This window comes from Epinephelus moara, chromosome 14 (genome assembly GCF_006386435.1).
Source record: "Epinephelus moara isolate mb chromosome 14, YSFRI_EMoa_1.0, whole genome shotgun sequence".
Classification (NCBI taxonomy): domain Eukaryota; kingdom Metazoa; phylum Chordata; class Actinopteri; order Perciformes; family Serranidae; genus Epinephelus; species Epinephelus moara.
In genome coordinates, this window is record NC_065519.1 from 5586741 (window position 1) to 5610610 (window position 23870).

At 40.3% G+C, this 23870-nt stretch overlaps 1 protein-coding gene across 6 annotated transcripts in view; it reads left to right on the top strand.

Moving 5' to 3' along the window:
* klc1a (kinesin light chain 1a) overlaps positions 1-23870 on the top strand; it is a 62378-nt gene that overhangs the window by 26144 nt on the left and 12364 nt on the right. For 4 of the 6 annotated variants that reach the window (XM_050062755.1, XM_050062759.1, XM_050062757.1 and 1 more), the window contains exons 7-14: positions 6-107; positions 5616-5789; positions 7091-7190; positions 7495-7547; positions 8259-8326; positions 10004-10112; positions 12122-12283; positions 23598-23731. In XM_050062755.1, coding sequence (XP_049918712.1) covers positions 6-107; positions 5616-5789; positions 7091-7190; positions 7495-7547; positions 8259-8326; positions 10004-10112; positions 12122-12283; positions 23598-23731 — 902 coding nt within the window. Of the gene's footprint in view, positions 1-5; positions 108-5615; positions 5790-7090; positions 7191-7494; positions 7548-8258; positions 8327-10003; positions 10113-12121; positions 12284-17168; positions 20364-23597; positions 23732-23870 lie in introns of those variants that run through there. The other 2 variants (XM_050062758.1, XM_050062760.1) reach the window with 2 other exon arrangements.

Below are 23870 nucleotides of genomic sequence, written 5' to 3' on the forward strand. Positions count from 1 at the left end.
GTCAGGTCGCTGCCACCCTCAATAACCTGGCCGTCCTCTATGGGAAGAGAGGAAAGTACAAGGAAGCAGAGCCTCTGTGCAAGAGAGCGCTGGAGATCAGAGAAAAGGTGGGTCAAAGGTCATCCAGCACCATGACAAAACTGATTCAGAGGGAGTTAAACAAATGAGAGGAGAGCCAACTAAGCTGAGATCGTACTTGCAGCCAACAGATGGTCAGTTTTTCTTCTTCACCAGGCTTAAAACTCAGAAGTTTACTTTCACTTCACTTTCAGACAAACTCTGTGTCCTACTTGGGAACAGAAACAGAGTCAAACACTAAGCACTGAATATTTCACTCAAGATGTCTCCCATGAGTCACTGGATTTAAAGGCAGCAGAATGAAGGACAAACACTCGCCGTTGCATTTTAGCGGTTCACAGTGATAGCTGTGACAGATTTAACACTCGAAATTCTTACTTATTTTTTAAACAAAGGGTCGAACATTTCACACAGAAGTAAACAAAATCAACTTCTCATCTCTAGCTGACGGGTAAACTGACAACTCTAGCTCAGTTTATCAGCGGTAGTTAGCTAGCATGTGCTAATGCCAGTACTAAAACTCCATGAGTTGGTTTAAAACTGTCTCTTGGTGTTTTTTTTAATGTTCAAAGTGGATGTCCTTTTCAATTTTACAATTTGTGCAGTGTAAAACACCCTGTGTCCATCGACCCTCGCTTGGATAAGAATAGGTTTTTCGTGATGACTACTTTTTGTAGACGATATATTGTTCTATAAATAATTGCGATAAATGATGTTGTCATTTTAAGACAGTTTTATGCCACTGATGTAATGGTAATATGTATTGTAATGCATTCTGCCTCTCCACATGATCTGTTTACCTGCCATTCAAACGTGTTTGGTCAAGACTGCAAACAGAAACTAGAACACTTCTGATACCAAGATCTTATCTCGTCGCCTACGGATTCTGCATACATGTGCAGACAGATAGATATTTGGAATTGGTATGTGGGGAAAAAACTATCCTAAATAAATAAAAGATAAATAACCAGTAATGACAGCAACCATGTCTCAGCATAGTTGTTTTGTTCTGTTCATTAGGCTCAGGCACTGTTTTGTAATGGAAGGAAAAACCCAGCTGTTCATTCTGGCGTCTTGTTGGCTAAAATGTTGGTGACACTCTCATGTAAACAAATATGCATGTAAACACACCGTCAATATTGTACAATTTATGGACATGACCTTAAAAATTTTAGCTGACCGCAATAAGTTTAATGGGAAAAAAACTGCAAGAAACTTAAGGCAGAGCAGCTCTCCAAACTCTGCTATTAAGGTTGATTTTGAATATTTTTTTCTTTTGTTTGACCAAATGATTAAGAAACACAAGTTCTATGTTTCTTAACTGATGTTCTGAGTACTGAAATTTCACATTAAGTGACTCACATTGTTCTCCCTTGACTCATTCCTGCTCATCTCCCTTCGCTTTGTATCGTTCTAAGATGTATATCACGGGACAGCCTGTATATCTCAGAGGAGATCATCAGTATTTTGTCTGACCTCTAGTTTGGTGCTTACAAAGGTGCTGCTCAGCAATCCTGAAAGTGCAGAAAACATTTTTGTACTCACTGCTGTGTATCTGTCCTCAGCTCTTGCCTTTGAACAAAACCCTCCTTCGCTCTCCTTCTCGCTCCTCTGAGAATAAGACGTCAGCTTTGGTTAAGCTGAGCGATTCCATTTTTTTTTCTTATGCTACTTAAAGTCGGATGATAATGCTCCTGCTTAAGCTGAAAGATTTGAGTTTTTCTTGCGCAGGCATGTGGCTGCTGCAGAGTTGCTGAATCGGAGGGATTCGTTCTTCCTGCAGTTTTGCCTTTTTATAGAAGCTCGGGAAAGCTCAGCTTCTAAGTGAGTTTGGTGGGTATCAGGGACAATGAGGTGCTGAAGATATAAACTGGAATAGAAGCTTTTGACTATTCAGTTAGTTTGTTTGAGAGGAATTGAAAACATTTTGATGCTGAATCCAGTGTGATTTCTGGATGAATAGTCCTGATCTGATGCTGTATTGAACAGTTGCCATAGTGCTCCTCATGCAGTCCAAGAAAGGTTCACATGAGTTGTCTAGCTACGCTGCAACAGCAACTGAAAGACACAGTAAATGTTTTAAATGCACAAGTCCTGTGATGTTTTGTTTGTTTATTTTGACTCAGTTCTCTCCACATTGTCCTGCTGCTCCAAAGTCTCACTAGAGCGCCAAATGTGGATTAATCTGCTGCTGAAAATAGTCTTCAACAAATGCACTATTTTCTCCAGTCTGACTTTCTGTGAGTAATTTTTGATGACAACTACAGTGACCAGCTGTTTAAGGAAATCACTGAGCCTTTTTTATACTGACATTATTATTATTATTATTTTTTAGATATTTTTTGGGGCATTTTTAAGCCTTTAATTGATAAGACAGACAAGTGTTAAAGGGGGAGAGAGAGAGACGGAGTGACATGCAGCAAAGGGCCACAGGCTGGAGTCGAACCCGGGCCACTGCGGCAACAGCCTTGTACATGGGGCGCCTGCTCTACCACTAAGCCACCGACGCCCCTATACTGACATTATTGACCTTTTAAAGATTTATATCATGAGTAGGAACCAGTGGGCTCGGGGCTGAGGCCACATCCACATTAATACACTCTCATTTAAAAACAGCATTTTGAAATGAAAACGATTTCCGTTACTCTGAAGTGTTTTAGCATTATTTCTAAAATGATTTTCATCCATGCAAACACGCCTGAAAAGGTAGATCACATGACTATTTAAAGTCTCCGTTTAAGGAGTTACATAATGCCGGAGTAGTGTGGACACTCGATGTAAATGTAGCAGTAGTTACACATTTTAAAATGAAAGCGTATCAGTGTGGATGTGGCCTGAGTGACACAGACAGGCTGTGGAAGTTGGAAAGCATCAAGAGATAATGCTTGTTGATTTTGGTCTTTTTATTAGATCAGTTGACATTAACAGAAGTATATAATATTGCTGGCCGTATCCTTAAAATACAACAAAAGAATAAAAATCTGTCTCAAAATCTGTGCAGAATAGAAGCAAAGTTCTCTAATGAAAATTAGCAGAAGTTGAAATATCCAACACTGGTTATCTTTTCTGAACAGCTTATCAAAGTTCCCCTCAAACTTGAAGCACTAAACAAGTGAAGTCAGTTTAATGGAGCAGAGAACCTGACTATTGTGTAACTACAAGTTTTCTTTTCTTCTCAAATGTCCTTGAATAAGAAAGTGAAGCCCTATTCACTGCTGTCTGTCTTTGCACTGACGTCTTTGTTGAAATGTGTACGTCAGAGGGACAGAAACAATCCCAGAATTTCTCAGAAATCCCCACATACAGTAAACATTTGGGTACAACAGATTGAGTCAGCACTCTGTCAGTAGAGGCTCTCCAGCCTTATTTTAGACGAAAGTAATGTTTCAAAGAGCTTCCTAGAAACCACCTCAGACTGCAGCACTTCTGGTATTCGAAGGCATGGCATCCATCAATAAACACGATCAATTCCTCAGCGACCCAGACCTCGCCGCCACGCGTGGCTTATGGCAATCCTTTTCCAGCTAACGATGTTTACAGGAGAGCTGTCAGATGTGTTAGGCTGCGGAGGAGGAGGCGTGGGAGGCCGGGACTGAGAGAATACTGTAGGTAAATAGCTCTGCATCATCCTGTGGATCACAGACACCGAGAGGCTGTCAGTCTCCAACAGGGAGGAAGATGATCCTGTGAGGGTTTGATCTCAGACCTCCTACACGTTCACACCGCAATAATCTGAAGCCTGAAATCCCCCCAAGGAAAAACAACAAGCTACTTGGTTTACCGCTCATCTCTGATACTCTTTAACTTTTCACACCGATTGCTTTTCTTTCTCCATGTGTCCTCCGCCCTCCCTTTGTTCACGTCCCTCTTTACCCAGAGTTTTTAATGATGTAATTTCTCAGTGCAATAACCAGCAGAGTACGAGTTCTCTGACTTAATGTTCTTTTCTCTTTAACATTCCCTCCTCATTCATCCTCTTTGAAAACAGAAGAGATTCGAAGTCTCAGCTCGTCTCCTCTTCTTTCCCTCTCTACTCTGCATTTTTCGTCCTCCGTCTCTCTCTGATCTCCCTCTCATCGCTGGACAGTCAGACTCAGATAAAACCCTCGCTGCCACCTCGTCTTTAATGATCCTCCTGCATTTCTTTCACGCTTGCTACACTCGCCTGCAATGGCGTTAAGCCTCCTCAGCACACAGGAAAAGCTTACACTGCTCTCATATCTGCAACAATTTAACCACAGCCACTTGGGCATAATTTTTTTTATGACGGTTCAGCTTCTTTTGATTGAGATTTATTTACTCTAGACCATCAATTGTGGTATGAAATATGACCCAAGACAGCAATACAAAGGTAAACACCTACAATAGATCATTAGCACAAGCTGAGTCATTTAAAGAGAGGCAGAACATTACTCAAAAAAGCATCTAGTATATTGTCCTGATTTATCTGTCTGCAGTAATATAATTTTAAACATGGACAGGTGGTTTACAAATATAGGAATATATGATATTCATCCCCCAGATGGTTGTCATTACATAAATTACAGAACCTTTTATTCCTTTCCAAACCTTTGTATCTTCCTGTTATTTTAGGGATTCTGCTAAACATGAAGATTATAAATAGTCTGGGCTTTGGCTCTGTGCAGAGAGAGGGATACTGTTTACTGTGATAAATGCCATGCTTTGCTCTGCTGTGTTTGTCTGCTGTACTCAGCTTTTATTTAATCAAGCAGGTCAGTAGTCTACAGGTCAAAGTCTTTCAGGAAACATCTCTGTAGTTTAGAAAGCAGGTTATATTGAAATAAGAGCGCCAGCTACTGATTTAATTCCCAATTTGGTGACCCAAATTTATGGGTCTTAAGTAGCATACATTATGCAAAATGTGGCGCACTGCTGTTGGGAGATTTTTATGTGTCTCATGTTAGATTCTGGCTTAATTTCAAAATAAGCAACATTACAAACAAACCATAGCAGTAAGTGCAAGGGTCAACGCAACCTGGCGAGAGATGTAACAAATGTTCCCGATGGCTAACAGATTTCCAGACAGCTTTATCTTCCAGAAAATCCAAAATTACGACACTAAATATTTAGGATTCACACTGGGTTACACATTTGAACCCGCAGGATGACGCTGGGGGAATTCAGAGAATGAAGTAAAAGTATCATTGACTAGTTTTTAGTGAATTCTAAAGTTTTCCATCCACTTGTGAATTAGGTATATTAGCTGATAGTCCTGAACAATTATCACCTTCGTCAGTTCACAAAAATGTTCCAGTTTTTGCCCTTGGAGGCTGAAAATTGGCACAGAGGTCACAGCTTTTGCAAACTGTGCTTGTTTTAGAAATGAGTGAAACTGCGAAAATAACTGGGTACCAGCTACAGCCAGAGATTCACAGGCACCTGATGGCTACAGGCTGGTGGTAATTTCTCACCCTTAATAAGAGCTGTCGACCAAATGGCCCCAATGTGAGACACAGATTGTCCTCTAAAACTCAGACTGTTGTTTTAACCTCTCTCTCCACTTGCTTCTGTCCCAGGTGCTGGGGAAGGACCACCCAGATGTGGCCAAGCAGCTGAACAACCTGGCCCTGCTGTGTCAGAACCAGGGCAAGTACGAGGAGGTGGAGTACTACTACATGAGAGCGCTGGAGATCTACCAGACCAAACTGGGCCCCGACGACCCCAACGTGGCCAAGACTAAGAACAACCTGGTGAGAAGGGTGGAGGCGGAGCTGGGCCAGTATTTCACTGATGGATGAAAGCTGCTTTAGTCAGTTATGAGTATTTTAGTGTATTAATAACAAAAATAAAGGTTTAATGGTGTTCTACAGTTCATGCTGAACTTTAAACTGTGTTTCCTTAGTGATGAAGTGTAGTCCTACTGTATGTTAGTACCACTTTGTGTTGTCAGTCAAGAGTTTAGTCTCTTAAGAAAGCTGTAACTGCGACAGTATGGCAACATTTTGTATTTAAAGCTGATGGAAGCGGTGCGCACAGCTGATCGTATGTGGTTTGTTTGTATAGCATAACAGAGAGTGCATATTTATTGGATTCAGTGTCGGCAGAGAGCATCCAATGAGACGTTTTAGTCAGACGCTAGCTCGCAGTTAAGATACATTATCATCATGGTGCACTCAGGAGTAATTGCTGAGTCAAGTGTGACACCTGGTGATATAATTTGGTACACTGGTCCGGTGTTTGGCTTCATATCAAACCGATTTGAAAATGTATACACCGGCACAACCTCAGTTAACTTTCAAATGAAAATAAACACTTCAGAAATGCAGCCAGCAAAATTCATCTCTGCATCTTCATGAAATATGTGGTGCTAGAAGATAACTTCGAGACTAGCCATAGTGGGTGCATTAGCGCCAGCAATGCTAGCCCAAGTCAGTCCTCAGAGCTTCTTTCAGTTTTGTCTGCAGCGTGCTCTTTACTCCCCTCCTGGCGTGTTTTTCTCAAGCTTGCACATACAGTAGTTTCATTCAATAAAGTGTTCCTGAAGGAGGGAAAAACTCCCCGAGCTAGTTATCAGGCTAAACTCTGTAACTAGCTCGGCCGCTAACAGGACAATACGTTCCCACAGTTTATTCAAAGACACATCTGTGTAGCAGTTTATACTTAATAGAAGTTGAGGGTGCAGCTCAGTTAATAAGCTACGATAGCTTCCTTTGTTTTGGACTCTATGCTCTATGTTCCCTCTAAAGGTCAGCACTGTCACGACGGCATATCAGAGTTTGAATTAAGCTCGACAAAAAAATAGTTCAGATTTACTTCATCCTTGTGAGTGAATTCACTTATCGCAGCAGTACCATTTCAATTTATCATTTTGGCTATGAAATCTTGTTTTAAACACTGGTATATTTAGATAAGAATGACCTGTTTTGCTTACTGAAATGCTGATCTTAATTATTTTTCTCAGTGTAACATGTCAGATAAACTCAGACTTAGTTTAGGACCTATTGTTCAGTGTCACGCTGACTCTTAACGCTTGTTTTTTTGTGCTCCTCAGGCATCCTGTTACCTGAAGCAGGGCAAGTTCAAGCAGGCTGAAACTCTGTATAAAGAAATCCTCACCCGCGCTCACGAGAGGGAGTTCGGATCTGTCGATGGTATGACATGTGGCTCGATAATAAACACACACACACACACACTTACATTTTGGACATTTCCACCAGTATCCTCTCATCCACACACAAACAAGTCTGTGCTTCTCTGACAGCCCCCGCTGCTCTCCTCCTCTAATGTAAAGGTTAATATTTTCAGGCTGCTGTTAACATTTTGGTAGCTGTAAACAAAAAGGACCTTTCAGCTGAAAAATAAAAACCCTACTTCTCAAAACTCGCCCTCTCTCCTGCTGTTTTATCTCGGCGAATGTCTTTGCTGATTCACCTCTTCCTGTGTGTTTCTCTGCAGATGAGAACAAACCAATATGGATGCATGCTGAGGAGAGAGAGGAACAAAGCAAGGTAAGTAAAATCTGTCTTAGTAAAATCTTTCCCACTTTACATTGCAACTGCTGAACAACAGTTTCCCTCAGTATGTTTATTGTATCTTGTATAATTCTAGCAATTTGTTTGTCACATACACACATTTTAATGAGTAAGTGTTTTAATATTAACCCTGTAGTTTCTTTAAAAAGTCTCATGTAACAGTAAAAGACTCCAACACATTCAGTGGTTAACCACATTTAATTTTTACATCTATTAACACCAGATCAGGTCAAATGGACACATTGAGAACAACATACTAAGTCACACAGACGGCAGCATTAAACTGCTGTGACAGTTTTATGATCTATTTAAGATGGAAGAGGAAGGACTGACTTAACAAAGAGTTGGATTAGCAGATTTAGTCTCTGTAATAACCACCCAGTGCTGATGGCGTGAGTCCCCGAGTTTATTTCCGTCATGCTTTAAAAGGTTTCAGGGAAGGAATCCTGACTCAACTGTAATCCCACCACTAAACACCCCCTCATGGTATCTTTGATGGCATTAAAAAAAAAGAAGCGTTTAGTTTTCAAATGGGTTAATTTTCATCCTTTTAATGTGCGAGTTGCTTCATTACTCAGTTCATGGGTCTGCACTTCTTATCCAGACTTAAAATGTTCATGTAAGTACATGTAGGTTTCCTTGAAGCAGTTTTGTCGTAAACTAATGAACCTGAGTTCTGTGTCGTAGGGGAAACAGAAGGACGGCTCACCCTTTGGAGAATATGGAGGCTGGTACAAAGCCTGCAAAGTCGACAGGTCAGTTTGTGTGATGAATTCAGTGTTTGAGCAGAAAACAAAGGATTGTAAATGTATTCAAATGTGTCTGTGCAACAGCAGGTTCATAAATGATTAAAGCAGCACACTGCTCTGTTCACAGCAGGAGTTTCTCAAACAGTTGGTCTGTGTCTCATAATTTGTGGACCAGTGGTTCCTAATGTCTCTTGTCTGTGACACTTTAAAACAAAGTAATGTTTACTTTCAACCCCTCATTCTTGGTTGTATATGACGGCTAGTTGTGACCAGTTGAACCAAAACATGACCTTTTCCTTGACATTGTTTTTAGAGGCCTGAAGAGGTGAAATCATTCAGAAATTTGCTATAAAAATTTTACGTTTTATCTGGGTCCTTTCATCTTTTGACCACTCACACTGACCCAGTGTGATGTATTACGCTTTGAAATTATTGTGGTTTGCCCTGGACAACAGGGTTCCTGCAGGTCCTTAAAAAGTCTTAAAAGGCATTAAATTAATCAATCCAAAAATAAGGTCTTAATTGGTATTAGAATGTCTTGAATCAGAATTTTCAAAAGTCTTAAAAATGCCAAGACATGGGAGGTAGGATTTTATATATCATTTTTCTGATGTCACACAGATCAGGATAGCAAAACCAACATCACTCATGTTTTGTTTCTGGCCGGGATGCTCAGAGCAGAGGATCCACTTTCTGCTAGCTAGCTGTCACTGTACCCTGGGCGACATGGGAATGTGCAGATCAAACTAAAATTGGCTATTAAACAAGTTTTTCAACCTCGGCACGATGGGAATCAAGGCAGTGTAATCCCACATGCAGAGTGAGAACCACAAATCACTAATAAAACTCGCCAACAAATGGGTATTTTCCCAAAAAGTCACGTTATGTTACAATAAACATTAGGCTAAATTGTCCCTAACCCGAAGTAATAGATGTTGTTTGATGTTTTTTTTATTTCTTGTATTTTAGTGATTGTAAAATTGGTCTTACATTTCATTGCGAGTGGCATTAAAAGAGTCTTAAATGTAACACCTCTTTACTAGGAACCCTCTACAAACAAATTACTATTGACAGAAACACTCCGTCCTGCTGGTCTGGGATCAGATCTTAATATAGAATCAAATTTATTTATTTTTATTTTGTATTTGCTTTAATTGAATCCATGTTTAAACAGGTTTGTATGATTGAGATCAACAATCTTTTTTCCAAGAGAGCCCCTTCACACAATGTCAAGAACCAACTGATTTTATCATCCTTGTATTTTTGTACTTATGAGAGCTTTAAAATCAGGCAGAGACCAGTTCACGTCATGTCAACTCTTTTTGAAGGTGATTCCAAGTGAGAGGAGCAGAGCACATAAAAGCTTTCTTTCCCAGATCAGTCCGTGCACTAGGAACAGACAACAAAACTAAGTCTTGAGATCTCAGACTGTAGCTACTGTCAGATCTCTGTTCTGTTATTTACTATGGATTTTTGTTTTTTTTACAAAGCAAGACATATTTGAGTTAAATGAGAGAAAGAAGAAGCCTCTATGTGACATTGCTTTGCTGCTATATCTAAACAAATTTGAAGAACAAAAAAACTGAGTTCAGTATTAGATATTAAATATTGCCATCTCTAAATAAGTGAAAATACTCCTCTTTCTCCAAAATGATTCATGAACTCTTCCTGCTTGTTTCGCAGCCCCACAGTGACCACCACCCTGAAGAACCTGGGCGCCCTCTACAGGCGGCAGGGCAAGTTTGAGGCGGCTGAGACTCTGGAGGAAGCTGCCATGCGTTCCAGAAAGCAGGTGTGGTCTCCGGATGGTGTGACTAGTAACGCAGGACTCCTCACTGCAGTTAAGACGTCACTGTCAGTGTTAAAACTGCAGGGATAGAGGCAGAGGAAGCGGGTCAGCTCGGCATTTATGGCAGACTAAAAGGCAGAAAATTTTCTGTCTAGTGTAAAATTAGGGATGAGATGATAAACTGTGGATGCTGGGAAGCCTTTTAAACTGCCTCTGATGGCGTGTTACTTATGAGACCTAATGGGGTCTCCTGTGGAGATGAGACGCGAGAGGCCGTGGAGAAGCCCCGCAGCTTTTATACTGAATTTACTTCCAGGATTTAATGTTGAGTATCTCTCAACTGGGAAGTAACATATGATACTCAAATTAAAATTGGATTCCTGTGGTGCAGATACAGTTACAGCTGTAGAGCGATTAGATTCTGGTAATCAAATTATAGATACCTGCATGCTGCCTATTTTTAAATCAAATTGACATTTAGGGTTGTGTTAAAGTTTGGAGACACTAAGAACACGTGTCTGGTCACACAAGCAGATATTGCAGGTCATTTTTTCCTAAATATTTTGCATCATTTACCTGTGTATAGTGCACATATAGTATTTAATTTAAGTAGCAAACATATCCTTACTTTGTAAGAAGACGCTAAAACTATGCCCAGACCAAAATTAGATCGCCATTTTCAAAGTCTGTATAATTCATGAGGAGGAAGCTGTTAATAAAGTTACAAGAACAAACATTTAGATTCAGACAGCGTCACCGTTCTACAATTTGTTGTCCCGTCGGTTTGTGTTTTTCCCCTCGTGAATAATTAATTCCTCAGACAGGCTCAAAGGAAACAGTGTTTGCATCCGTCTGCACTGTGGTGTAACACTACCATCGTCCAGCTTTAATTATGCCAAAGGCTGCTTCACTTTGCCAACTTGTTCCTCAAGAGAAATCCCACAGAATTTCTTTTCAGATAAGCATTTTTTTTTATATAAAAACTTAAGGTCTGCCTCCGCTCAAATATGTGTTTTGCTTATTGTTCTGTCACTTGGATGTTTAAGTTTCACTGTGCGCAGTTTGACCATAGAGGGCTGTTTTCACATTCATTTAGTTTAGCACATGTACATACGAGGATTCTGTGACATTACAGCTAGTTGAGAAACCAGTCGTGATTCAGTATTACATGTACAAAAGTGTGATGTGAATATTGAAGCCTACGGTGCACAAGTAAGAGTCATCATATGTCCAATATGTGGGATTTTTTTAACAGCACAGGGGACTACTAAATTTATGATATGCGGCACTGAATTTGATGAATTTGCTGTTTATCAGATCACAAATGAATAACAGCTAGCAGAGCACACCCCACAGTCCCTCTGCCTCACTATCCGCCGCAAGCAAATTACTTCACCAGGAGGAGAGTGGGTGAAAGCTCTGGAAACTGACCTTAGCACGTCGCATTCAGGCAGCACAAACCCCAGCATTATTAAAGGTCCATCTCTAGGCTGCCGCAGCAAACATATATATATATAATGGGAACACAACACGTGTGGACTCTGTGTTGTGGTGGCTGCCATTCGTTTCTTGACATTAGCAGAATCCATTTAGCTAGTGTTACACACTTTTCGGGCTGTAGCTGAGCTGAAGAGAGGCAAGGCGCTTGGGAGCATGCATAACATCACAACCTTTGGATGCGATCGCGAGTTCTTTACATAGAAGTCAGTCAGCATGCTGGGCAACAGAGAACGTCGGAAATGTCTCAGTTTCACAGTTACGTTACAATCCGTTCACCCTTTGGTGCGTGCATGCCAGGGCCGGGTTCAGTGCAGCAGGTGGTAGAAGTCTATAGCTTTAATATTAATTGGATTGGATGAACTGGCACTTGTTCCTGTCAGCTGCACAGCGCCCATGTGTGTGTGTCAGTGTGCTGAAGCTGCAGGTGGCAGAGGTGCTCAGCCTTTGCATTGGATTATTTGAATTGGCATTTATTGCTGCCTGGCATATATGTGCGTCTCTGTGTTTATCAGGGTCTGGACAATGTGCATAAGCAGCGCGTGGCGGAGGTCCTGAGCGAGCCGGAGGCCCGCGAGAAGCAGCGAAGCCGCGAGAGCTTGACCTCTGACACGGTGAAGTACGAGAGCGGGCCGGACGGTGGCGAGGAAGTGAGTATGAGCGTGGAGTGGAACGGGGTAAGTACAGTACACAGCCCTCGACACGTTACTGAGAGTCTTCAGACATGTTTGTATGATAGACAGCCTGTTTCTTTCTGGACAGAAGCCACATGCGAAGAAATCAAAGCTGATAAACATGAGTCTTTGTTGAAATAGATTTATGACTTATATATACTGTTAGTACAGAAAGATTTCAGTGCTCCCCCAGCACCAATGTGGAGACTTATCAGTCGTACTGAATCATCATCAGGTGGATTTCACATCAAGTTGGTTTGTAGCAGAATATTTTGTCTAAGAACTTTTCTTCGTTATCTTTGTTTTGGTGACGTTGATGCCAATAAAACGGGCGTATTTTCAAACAACAGCAGGACAGTTGTTTGTTAGGAGTAAAAATACACTCTGAAAGGTCAGTAAACAACCAGAAACTCATGTTATATTTTCATTAAAAAGAGAAACACCTGCACACTGACTCCAAACCACACATTTCTCCAAACTGTTTTCGTTGTCTATTTAAATAAATTTGTGGTTTGTTGTCAGCGTGCAGGTGTCACTCTTCCATTAATCCTTATTCCAACTGCAGAACATGTAAACTGCATGTAACTATGTTCTCTCTGCTGTTTTTCGAGGGGTTAACATTTACATTCATGTGTTAATTAGAAAACCAAAGGAGGCGTAGGAGACCTGTTTATTTTTTTTGCTTTCACAGTGTGATTTCACCTTTAATGTACCTAAAGTTAAAAGCTGAACCAAATAGTGCCCCAGTGTGTGATTTTTAGATAGCGTGCCAGCACTCTGGAAGCCAAAGAGGTCATGTTACATTATATGTAACAGAACAGCATTGGCGTGTAGTGTCAATTTACACAGACGTTGATTCAGCTCTGTTGCTACCTCTGCTGCTGGCTTAACTTCGGAACAACGATGCCCCCAATTCCGTGTTTGTTTGCTCTATACAGAAAATTCAGCGCAGAACAACTGTGCAACATTACCACCTTGAACAGGCTGTATAAAAGGGGGTAAAGCTCCGTATGTCAGGCTAAAAAATGGTAAAGGTCAAAGTTCGACTGTAAAGTAAAGAGCTCATACAAGACCTAAAAGTTTAGATTCAAAATCTCTTTTGCAATATTCTTAATCCTTAATATTTAGTGTCTCCTTTGTGTTTGACAAATGACTTATAAAAGGTGAAATCCTCCTTATTTTATCTACTGGATACTAAGATAATGTCATGATACTGGAATTTCTTACCTTGACACAATACTTAGACAAATACCATTTTTTTAAACCGACATCGGAGGCACACAAGTTAAAAAAATTATTGAAAGATAAGTATAACAAGGCTATAACATGACAACTTTTCTTTTCTTTGTTAGAGGCACAGAACAGCAGAACAACAGTATTAAACTGTTAAAACTGTTCCAAATATTCAAGATTTATAGATCAATAGATGTTGATGTTTTTAACACTTTAGTAACATACATAGATGAGTATTGATCATTATATGATAAATATGTACATGTTTATCAGGGTTTCAGTGGTTTCTGTCCAGACAGATTCTTTGAGGTTGATACTTGACTCAGTTAATCACAGTTATTCTCACCAGAAACATCTCACACCTTAAAAACAGTAGTAAAAAGATCATTTTGTGCTGTGCTACACTGATCATGCTGATTGACTGTCAGAATTACTCTGCTGCAGTAGCTATTGCTTGTACCTCACTGTCGCACTCACTTAGATTGATAAGTAAGAAGCTGCTCTGGGCTGGATCTTAAATCTCTGACAGTAGATTCCTGTGCTTTGGTCGTAGTGTTTTACATCCACATAGTGCTTTGATCATAACAAACCACTAAACTCTTTCTGTAGAGCTTCCCCAACTAACTCTGACTCTTAAAAATCTGCCTCCACAGCAGTAAAGCCCCTCTGGTTACACATGTTGACAACACCCACCTAACTCTCTCTGCTGCAGAGCCACATTTCTAACTGAGCGGGTACATTTACAGTATCTGCAGTGTTGTCTCAGCCTCTAGTGACTGCAGAGGCAAGAACATGTAGATGTAAAGTCTCTGTAGGCTGCTCACCAGCTTATTTCTGCTGCTGCCGCTGCTCACATAGCAACAGTAGTCATAGCGCCCTGAACAACCAATCAGCATCTCCTCCCGTACCGCTGGCTGTGGCTCTGGGAGGTTTGGTGTGAGACACATCAGTGTCCTGTCAGTTATTAGCATACAGCCTCCTGCAGACAGTCTCACATCAGCAGCTGATCTCTGGATCTATTTATATCAGGAAGCAGCCTGTCGTATCTGGAAAGAGCTTTAGCTGGAAGTACATTTTATTAATGCTGCTTTTGTTTTGCCCTCATTCATCCAACAGTGAATTAATTTACGGCTGATTTGTCACCATAGCGTCAACAAGAATAACAACAAGAAGCTCAAACTTTATTGATCCCTGGAGGGAAATGAATAATTATGGCAGCACAAGAAGACGACCAGAGGGGTAGATGGGAACAGGAAACAGACATGTAAATAAAACAACATGTAAATACAGATAACAGGACGTTAGAACACTGTGTACAGTATGTAATTCAGATTAAAGTGGCAGTGACATTGTACTGTCACTGTACATTGCAGTTTTCTAGTAATACTGATTATATTAACTGACATTCGAGGGGTAAAAACATTGTATTTGAGGTATTTTTACCCTCCACTGCTCTCCTGCAGCTGTCAGACCACATTGTTGCCTTTCACCCTGTCACATAAACCATCACTTCCACTTCAGCTCTCTCCACAGGCAGGCGTGAAAACCGCTCTTCTCACTTTATTATAAATAAGTCCTCTGAGACGCGACGTGACTCATCAGTGTGTTCACCTGACTCAACATGGGCTCTGTACTGTACTCTTTCTGTGATGTTTGTGATCCGCGTCCACTGTGTTTGTGTGTATCTCTGCTGTGCATCTGTGTGATGAGCTGCTGCCTGACCATGTCAAGTGTGATTTATTTATTGTGTTTTCTTTCTTTACTTTCCCTTGCTTGCTTCGTCAGCATGTTAGCAGCCAGAGAGGAAGGAGAGGTTCTTTAATGGGTGTTAAAGGAGGCTGCAAGCTAAAGCCTGCTTGGTATTTAGATATAATTGGCTCACTGTAAGGTAACTAAAACACTTACTATAAACTTAATGAAAACATAGTTGTGAATTTATATTCCATTTCTGCCAATATATCCCCCTAAATCTGAAACACTGGACCTTTAAATCACAATAAATGCAGATCATTGTCAAGTTGGCTTTCGTGAAATACATTTAACCAGGCTCCAACGTGCTGTAATCTATAATAAGTTTATTATAATGATCACAGATGTGCTGTTTTCTTTATATTTACATTTAAGGCATTCAGCTTATCTTTTTTTTCCAGTCATTTAGATTATTTTTCTGAGCAAAAATGCCCAAAAATACACAGTTTCTAGCTTTTTCAAATGTTTTCTGACGTCTTTAGTCCGAACAGTTAGTCTGTTAATTCTTGAAATAATTGGCACATTAATTGATGACGATATAATCATTAATTGCGGCCTTACTTAGTTCCTATGTGGCCTGTAACACAAGCAACCCACAGAAAGAAATGTGTATGAATATATGAAGTCATCAAAAAATGAAAAGTACCATATGAAGTCTGGCTGCTGTCATGCGTGTCCTGCCTGCGTCCCCTCTGTGTGGTTTATGTTGTGGTGATCTAACAAAGTTTAACCTGGTTCTACTTGATGTTAACTGTGCTAACAAATGTTCCAGATACACAGACACAGTATCTCTCCCCCACGTTAAACTGTGCAAAAGCTCCACCTGGTGGCAAACTCCCTCAGTAACATCACTGTGGACAAGTTTTATGCAAGTCACAGAAAAAACGAATCACAGTCTGATGCCTTGTTATGTTGGTAATATTATTTATCTGTGTCTAAAGAAGTAGCCAGGCACTTAAACAGCTTGATTTTGAAAGAGAAAAGGACAATAGAGGCTGTCAGATCTTAAATTATGAGAAGAGAGTTTAGTTTCTGTCCAGGTGGCTGTTATTGTAAACCAGTTTATAGCCATATCTTTGGTGGTTTCTGTTACTTCCCCACCCTGTCAGAAGCTGCACATTAACACCTTGAGGTTCATTCAGTCAGCGGAGACCTTTACTCAGATGTCACTGAAGCAGAAAGCAGGAGGTGTGAATGGTGTCTGGACAGAGCTGATAATAACTCGTCCTCCATCCTGCAAAACCAGTCAGTTCCTCTCTCAGTTTGTTTTGTGTTTCTGGGTTTGGGAGCTTTTTAGCAAGTCAGTGGGCGAGACCCGAGGCCATTTGGACTGGCCTGTGGAAAATGGCTGACGGCCTCAGAGAAGCCAGAGTACTAGAGTCTGGGTGTGTTTGTTTTTAGCAGAAACTTCAGGAGGTTGGAACTGACATAGAAAAGATATAGATAGAATATTAATTATTATATTATTATTTATTATTATTAAAACATTTAAAATACACCACATCAGTCTGTGTCAGATTTGAGCCTAGTCACATCAGCACCATTAATCCAAGGAAATAAGCTTCTTTAATAATCATTGTTTATATAGTTCATATCGCACAGCTCTACTGTCCATCAGTCAGAATCATGTCATCACTTATCATGTACTGGACAGCCTTCAAAAACAACTGCTCTGCTGCTTTTGCTCTGGAGCTGTTGCACAAGCAGGTAGAGAGACACTGTGTCTGATCTGGGAGCTGGATAACCTTGTCAGTGTCTTTAATCTGTTTCCCTTCTTCTTCTCTTCCTCTGCTGCTCTGTTTCCATCCCTAAACTGCTCCTTTTCAAACTTTATCTCATCTCTCTTTCTTTTGTTTCTCTCTTCCACTGTTTCCTTCTCTCTCTCCCTGCTCCGTCTGACCGGCAGGCATAACTCCAGATGCCTTGTAATGGTTCTAAAAAACTTGTCTTCTGCATGACGGACGCCTCACCTCACCTCGCCTCAACCCCTTCAGCTTTGCAGTTTTCTTCAGCTCTGACTCCCCCCCTCTCTCTCTCTCCTCCACCACCTCCGGGTGTTCTGGTGGGGATTCTTCACGCCGGGTCGAGCCAGAGCGATAATGTTGCTTTTAAATCCTCCTCTCTGCTGGGTTCTGGGGGGGAAATGTGGAGACAGCTTGTGTGTCTAAATCCAAACTTCTGCTTCCTACTTGTCTTGAAGCATTGTGTGTGTATCAGCTGTGGGTGGCGGAGGGCCGGGGTGATGTTTCTTTATGGCGACATTAAACTCTTCTCATGTTGTTTCTGCTGTCCTTTAACAGTAGCCTCTGCTTCTCTTCTTCCTCTCTTTCTGTCACTCTCCGGTGTCTTTAAACTGTACTTTCATATTGGCTGTAGACTCATTTAGTAGGTTGTTGGGGGTGATTGTGTGGGGATTGACACTTGTCCTCTCAGCTGTCCTTTAAAGCATAACTCTCTCCATTTTGACCTGAACTTTCAAACTCCCCCTTAATCATTACAGTTGTGACCTGAGCAACACCTGGTGCTGTCTCAGAACTTGATTCTGTAAGAATAGGTTTGAAAAATGTGATTGGACAAGAACCAAAAATAAATCCCAAAAGCACCAAATTGTTTCTGTTTCAACATATAGATAGTTTAGAGAAACTTGGATAGAAAAATGAAAATAAGATTATTTTATTTCAGGCCTTTTCAGCTGTTTTTTAAAAGCTAACCTGGCTGTTGCTTTAGCATTGCGTGATGTGTTACATTTAGAACATAGTCGATCGAAAGATCAATGAATCGTATCTGTCAGTTTTAACACAAAAATGCCAAAAGCCAAAAGTTTTTCTCCGACAAGTAGAGCTGTCAGAACAATATCACTTGATATAAATTAATAGATATTAAAGTGTACCCAGTTCGGCCTTTCTGCTGCTGTTGTTAGTAAAATGCTAAATACTACAAATTGCTCGTTGGATTAAAAACATTAAAAGGAGATTATTCACAACATTTGTTAGTTCAGAATTTTAATATTAAACTGAACACAAAAGGCGCCAATAAAAAAATAAAGATACTTCCTTTCAAGTCACTCACAAAATCCCTGAGTGCAACGTCTCAGTCTTTCATGATGTGTTAATCTCACAAGTTGACATCCTGATGACGAATAAAGAAATGATATGTTGTGCAGCTCTGCTTACATGTGATGTTTTTCTGTCATTTATGACTATAAACTTAATATCTCAGATAAAACCAACAATTTGAATGAGTCATCTTGAGCTTTGATAATTTATTACTGTAAGTGTGTAACTATACTGTGGCATTTGTAGACAAAACAATATATTGATTAATAAAGAAAAAAGAAAGGAACATTAATTAAATTAAACTAGTGGCAGCCCTTATATAATGTATAAAGATAGATGTTCATAATGTCATAGGCACACTACACTGTAGTGCTGCCCCCTGAAAGTCGGAGATTCAAATTGTCAGTCAGAGACCCCTCAGTGAGCAGCGTACTTCTGGGGACATTTCGGTCCCCAGATACTGCTCTTTGGCACCGTCCGCTTCGGGCACGGAAGGAAGGAAGAGAGGCTTTGCCCGGTCAGGCTCGTAGATAACATTATCTTCGTCCCTGTGCTTAGAAGTAATGAATTTAGAGGTGAATTGAGCTCCCTGGGTAGAGCACGTGCCCAATGATAGGCTCAATTCTTTGCATCTGACCTGCGGCCCTTTGCTGCATGTCATCTCCCCTCTCTATTCCACCTTTCCTATCCGATATTCAAATGCCCAAAAAATAATCTTAAAAAAAAGATACCGAATTTACAGTTCACAGCAACTTAATACGATACAGTTTCTGGCTTTTGTTTGATATCTAGTGTCGGCAAGAAATTAAATAAACAATAAGTCGATTGACAGATAATCAGTTAATCATATTTCCAGTTTATCACATGTGAGGAATTTCTTTTTCTTTGTCTTTTATGACGGTAATTAAATATCTCAGATAAAACCGACAATTTGAATATGTCATCTTGGGCTTTGATAAATCATAACTGTTATTGTATAAGTATATCGTGGCATTTTCAAACAAAGTAATACATTAAATAATCAAAATAATTGTTAGTTGCAGCCCTTATGTTATGGATTAAATGTCTATAATATCATAATAATAGGACGAATTAATGTGCATGATTAAACAGAAAATAGGAATAAATACCAGTTAGAAAATTAATATTTTACCCAAAGCAGAGGTTGTTAAAAATACTTTAAAATAGTTTCTGCATGCACATTGAGTCCTTTATTTATCCACACACTTGACCACAAATTTATTAGACTAAGGAAGGAAAAGTTTCGACTTTGCTGAATCTTATCAGGCAGTGATTAACACGACTTAAATTAATTACATCCTGTCATGGCCAACTGATCAAACATAAAATACGCTGAGTCTTTATCGGATACGTTCCAGGTGTGAAATGGTCAGAGTTAAAGCTTTGAACTCTCCGTCTTTCTTTCCGTGGAGGTGAGAAGCTGTTTCATTTTCATTCAGTTTAAATCAGCATTTACACCTAGACTTCATCAGTGGTGACTCGAAACTCATTGTGATTCTTAACATGCTGTAAATAACATCAGCGTAACTCGTCAGCATGATCGAGAAGCACCGTCGGTTGTGGCTCTGTTAGTCATTAGTTCTGTCACTGTGCTCCGTGTCATCTGTGCGCGATGATGTCAGACCAAGCTAACGTTGTGATGTCAGCGAGAGGACACGTTAAAGGGAACAGGATTCATGCACGATGTGTTGAAACTTAACAGATAAAGTTTGTCTGATTGATATAAAACTGAATCTTTTGGCCTGTACATGGTGCATCCAGCCTGTTGACCCTCTGTATATCTCTGTATATAGATGTCAGGGTGGGTGGAGGTGATGGTGGCGGTGGTGGGGGGGTGCAGAGGGTTTGCTGTAAACAAGCAATGTTGCATTTGTTGGAAACGTGGGAATTGAAATGGTCTCCTCGTCTCTGTTCTGGGCTTCTTGCTAATAATCTTTCTGCGTGTCCTTCCTGTCCTGTTTGTGCATCTTACAGTTTGTCTTTCTTAACTTCTAATAAAACCTAAACTCTTTGCTCACCTGAAACCTGTGCCTGTCGCCTCTTTGTGTGTTCCCTCTCTTCTCTGTGTGTGCGCGCCTTCATAACTGAGTGAGCTCTAAACATTAATAACACCTCACAGCAGCAGCAGCAGCACTCTCAGTACTGAAACTACTTTAAACTAACCTTGGGAGCTGGGAGATCTCTGCGTCACCAGGTCTTTGTTGGCTTCAGAAACAATAACTTCACAGTTTTCAATGAACTAGTGGAATAAATGTTTATCAGGTGTCAACAAAGGAAGAGTGAAAATAATCCTCCAGAAGCTCACGGAGTTGGTCAATGTCAGAATTTATTACATCCTTTCTTTACCTCGAGATAATCTTAATTTATTACAGATCAGACATTGGTTAATTTGAGACTGAAAGTTAATTCAGATAAACTCAAGTCAGTTTTATTTATGTAGCCCAACATCACAAATCTCAAAAAGACAAGCTTTTCATTGTTGACCTCAGAAACTGATTAAAACAAATTTTAGATTTAGTTTAGTTTACATACTGTGTAGAGAGACTTTGCTCATAATGACACTTCCACCGTTTGAGTTTACCTCTTCAACACCTCCGACAGGTCCCAGAAACAAACCCACATTTGAGCTTCTGTTGTACAAGTATTCAATTAAATTTTATTTATAAAGCCCAATATCACAAATCACAGTTTGCCTCAGAGGGCTTTACAGCATACGACATCCCTCTGTCCTTTGGACCCTCACAGCAGATAAGGAAAAATCCCTCTTCCAGGACGGACAAACGAGCAATAGATGTCATGACAGATTGTAATGTACAAATATTTTTTGGAGGGTTTTTCATGTACAGTTAATCATGCGCCAACCTAGTAGATTATCACAGATACATCCTTACCATGAGTTAAAAGAAAAGAAATGCCAAGCAAATGTTTGAGGTAACTTAAAAGCAGTGTTGTCATTACAAGTTTCGATTCAACTTTAAATATCCCACAAATGTCGCGCTGCTTTGTCGGACAGCTACAAGTATAGAAACATATTTAAGGGATAGTTCTCAAACATGTTTCTTTTTGGTATTCATTTATGCTAAAATAAGAAGATACATATATTTGTAGCACATTTTTAAACCCAAATATAGATATTGTCTTTAAGCAGTGCTGGAATATACATTAACTCAAGTACTTGGGCTGGGCAATACATCAATATTATATCAGTATCATGATATGGGACTAGATATCTCAGATTTTGGATATCATACTATCATAAGTGTTGACTTTTTACTGGTTTTAAAGGCTCTGTTATCATTACAATATTGACATTGAGACATTTGGACAAAAATATACAGGATATTTAAGTTTCTCCACATCACGCAGCCCTAAGTTCTGTACTTAAGTACAATTTTGAGACACTTTACTTGAGTAGCTAAACCTTATGCTACTTTATACTTCTATTGAACTACATTTCAGAGTCAGATTAATTAAAATACACAATCAACGAATAAATGATGATTTGTTATGACAGATATATTTGTTAGTATATATATATAGTACTTATGAATGGTTCCACCTTTACCAGCAGCAGCATTAATGATGCTTACATATTAAAACGTCACTAACTCTAATCCAATAATATAAGATTCTGAAATGGGCCATTCTGTAAAATGAGTACTTGTACTTTTTGTTCTTTACGTGTATTTTGTTGCTAAGACTTTTGAACTTTAGGTAAAAAAGTAACCATTTAAAGTCAGGGTTTTCATTTGTAACAGGGTGCTTTTACATGTTGGTATTAAAATGCTTCTTCCACCACCGTACTTTAAAGGCCCTGACACACCAATCTCACATCACCATCTAAGCCAAAAAGTTGCACCTGAACACACCAAACTGACAGCCAAGAAGAATGTATGTTCTGCGCCTGCATGAGAGGAAATAACTCCAGAAGATGGCGGTCGTCTGTAATCGTCATTCAAAAAGGGAAACTGGAAGAACATCTTGACGCTAGTTAGCCACCTAGCACATTAACAACACAATCCAGTGTTGAAAGAACAGCGTATTTACGACACGCCAGTGAACAATAACACAAACCATCAGGAGATGTTTCTACTAAAGAACTCAGTGGATAAAGAAAAATAATCTGACTTTATGGAACAACTGTGTTTTGGTCTCACTCCCTCTTGACCTTAGCTCTTTGTTTACATTCCTCACTTCTGTTTCTCTTCTCATGCACTGAGTTGAACTGTCAGTCAGAATGATTTAATTTCATCAACGATCTCCACTGTGCCAACGCCGAGTCAGCACACTGATTCGGTGGGAAAAATGCCGACAAGGTGTGTGGGACACACCGCACCACCGAGGGTGGCAGATGCTCACCAATGGCCCAACTTTGACTGAAGGCCAACCGTCGGCTTGGTGTGTCAGGGCCTTTAAGATGATATCAGATAATACAAGTATAGATTGAGTATGTGTCAGTACCCAGCATGCTCAGCTTCAACATCAGCTTCTTCCTCTTTCATTGCTGGACTCTTTCACTCAGTCTAACATTACTCTGACACACAAACACATTGTTTGACTGGTTTGGGGTTTAAATTATTAATATTTTATCATGTCTGAGGTCAAGTTTTAATATCTAAAAACCTCCTGTCTGCTCAGACAAAACGTCAAAACGCAGTTCTGACTGTCAGAGATGTTTCGGTCAAAAGGGGGGGCAGGAACATCAAAAATAATAATATAAACACCATGCAGGTGTTTTTAGTTATTTTAGGCTCATAGCTCAAGTCACGTAGGACTCCATGTACCAGTAGATGAAGGCTCAACAGAAGAAGTTTAATCCCCTGTGTGAGTGAACCATGTGTGTGCAGGATGGAAGCACAGTACACAAATCACTGAGTTTGTAACTTTACAGGTTTGCAAATGAGTGTGCATCTGCATCACTGCATCGTGTACGCACACTTTGCATTTTGAGATCATGCACATCTGTTTATGTGTGTATGTTGGAGTTTGACTGGTGTCGCTGTTTATAAAACTGCTTCCCATATTTGACTGAATCTAGCAGAATGGCCTGAATTTTTTTGACTCATCTGCATTTTATCATCTGCATCAGGCAACATGCTGGATTTTTATTGAAGGCCTTATTTGGGCAAACAGTGCATCAGTCTGAAGCTAATGTACACACAGAATACTCACTCCTTGTTTGTGTGGGTGTGTATGTGCACTCTGTTGTATAAAAGGCTGTGTATGAATGAGTGTAACGCTGTGACATCTCCCATCAGGACGGCTCCGGCTCTCTGAAGAGGAGCGGCTCCTTCAGTAAACTGCGAGCATCGATCCGCCGCAGCAGCGAGAAACTGGTCCGCAAGCTGAAAGGCGGCGGCTCGTCCCGAGACAGCGAGCCCAAAAACCCCGGGTAACTATCCCCACAGACACCTGACTGACGCAGGTGACAGGTGACTCTCACTTTATGCACTGGAGGCCTGGAGGAACGAGCCGGCCCTCCAGCCCGCCGCTCGGCTGGTTGGCGTACTAACCAAAAATGAAAGAAGGGA